General features: G+C 28.8%; 1 protein-coding gene across 1 annotated transcript in view; it reads left to right on the forward strand.

Moving 5' to 3' along the window:
• Positions 1,696 to 2,371, forward strand: part of LOC107613384 (gibberellin 2-beta-dioxygenase 1) — a 2,461-nt gene continuing 1,785 nt past the window's right edge. Inside the window, exon 1 of the mRNA XM_016315350.2 lies at positions 1,696 to 2,215. Within this exon, the coding sequence (XP_016170836.1) occupies positions 1,827 to 2,215 (389 nt within the window). The 5' untranslated portion in view covers positions 1,696 to 1,826. The remainder of the gene's footprint in view (positions 2,216 to 2,371) is intronic.

Consider the following 2,371-nt stretch of genomic DNA (forward strand, 5'->3'; position numbering starts at 1 on the left):
TTGATTAATTCAATATGAGCATGAATTGAAGAAAGAAAAATGGAAAAGTTGAAACAAATTAAATGTACTTGAGAAACTAATAAAGTCTGGACTTGGATGAGGAGAAACTTAATAATGACTCCATGATGGCAGTTTGAATATTAGTTTTAAAAAATTCAAAGTGTCCCTTCATCATTTTACCCGAACTAAAATGTTTCAATGCTTGTTGCTCTGTTTACACAAAATTAAACACGCAACTGCACCAAAAACGTGACGGTATAGTAGGTGCATGCATGATATGGAAGCTTATCTTCTAATTTATCGATTTTTCTTTGTTATTTAAAATTTTAATATATTCATAATTTAAATAATTGTATTTAAATATATGAGTTTAATTTTCACATTTGTAAATACAAAACATTGTAATTCTATTAATTTATAAGTTTAAATGACCTTTTAAATAGTTCATTTAAAATTAATTATTTTAATAATATAACAATACATGATTAGATATTGATATAATTTTTTAACTGTGACTATATAAAGATTAAATTTTAAATTTATTTAAGAACAAATATATTTAATTATGAATAAAATTTATTGTTATAATAATTTATAATATATCAAAATTTTTAAATAACAAGTAAAGGTAGATGAAATATTATAAATGATTTTAGTGTTTTTTTTTTAACATTGCTGTTAGTTATTATCATTAGCAAAGTTACCAGAAGGAAAAAAAGGTAGATGGCACTCTCAGCGGTGCAAAATGAGCTGCGTGCACTATCTACAAATATGAACATAGAGTAAAGGAATAATTAATTAAACTAATAAAAGGCTTAATGTTTCACCAAAATAGAAACAAGGGAAAACATATATATCAGATACAATGAAGAAAACCTTAAAGGAATCTCATCGATGCAACTACTTACTTTTTTCAATGTGATAAAGTTGTCTTGTATATTTTAGTGGGAGAAATCCTAGTAAATATAATGCTCAGGTAGGTGATGACTGGACTACTTTTTTCGGCAGGATTGTGATGTCCATTATTTAAAGAAAAAGGTCGGTTGTAAAAAATAGTATAAAATAATAATGCCCACTCTATATTTACAAAAAATTATGAATATTTTAGTTTAGTCATTTTTTCATATATCAACCTATTTGTCTTTTATTTTTACAATTATAAACAAAAATAAATGTACATTAACAACAATTTCAATAGAGCTTCTAGAACTTCAAGTCTGCTAAGTATAGGAAGTAATTATTTTCAAATTTCATCTTCTATTGAAAATATTTGATAAAATGAGACTTATCCCAACATAATAGACGATTTATTTTTAATAGAAATTAATTAATTTATCATTTTATATAATTAAATAAAATTGAAATTGAATATTAGAATAATAAATTTATATTTAGTTTTAAACTACTAATTATAACATATAATCTCAAATTTTAATGTACTATCATTTTGTATATGTAATAAAATTAAACTGAGACTATAAAAATACTGTAAAAGTGAAAAAAACTAGCTTAAAGCATAAGGAGTATTTCACATTACATAGACAGTCAAAACTATTTCCTTACTTAACCGATATTTTAGCTTGTAAATTTATGTTATGAAGATAAACATATTTTGAAATAAAAATATTCTTGTCACTGTTTCTATTCCTGCTCTGTCCCTACCAAAGCTTTGCTTCTTGTATAAATAGGAAAGAAGCTTAGCCGTTTTTTCTTCAAGCAAACCCCTCTTCTCAAAAAGCCTTATCAACCCTTTCACCCTCTTCAAATATCTCTCTTCTTCTTCTTCTTCTTCTTCTCAATCACCAATAACAAACAAACAAACAAAAATGCAATACTCGTACATGAGAAACTGTAGCAATAACAGAGCAGCCACATTCTCACCGCCGGTGGTGACCATTCCCATAGTGGACCTTTCAAAACCTGATGCACAGGCCCTCATAGTGAAGGCCTGTGAAGACTTCGGGTTTTTCAAAGTCATAAACCACGGCGTCCCTATGGACGCCATTTCCCTCCTCGAAGAGGAGGCTACCAAATTCTTCTCCTTGCCGCTTAGCGACAAGGAGAAGGTCGGCCTTGCCAACCCCTTCGGGTACGGCAACAAGCGCCTCGGTTACAACGGCGACATCGGTTGGATCGAGTACCTTCTCCTTAAAACCAATTCACAACACTCCAACACTCTCACACTACCTTCTGATCAAAACCTAGAGCAATTCAGGTAATATACGTGAATTTTACCATGTATTTTGGCATGGTCCCATAAGATAAAGGGATAACACTAGAATCAAGGTTTCAGAAACATTACTTGACATTCGTTAAAAAAACAATTATTATTAATTATTTTTTAATTAATAAAATAAAAAAAATCGTGTGT

This window comes from Arachis ipaensis, chromosome B08 (assembly GCF_000816755.2).
Source record: "Arachis ipaensis cultivar K30076 chromosome B08, Araip1.1, whole genome shotgun sequence".
NCBI lineage: Eukaryota > Viridiplantae > Streptophyta > Magnoliopsida > Fabales > Fabaceae > Arachis > Arachis ipaensis.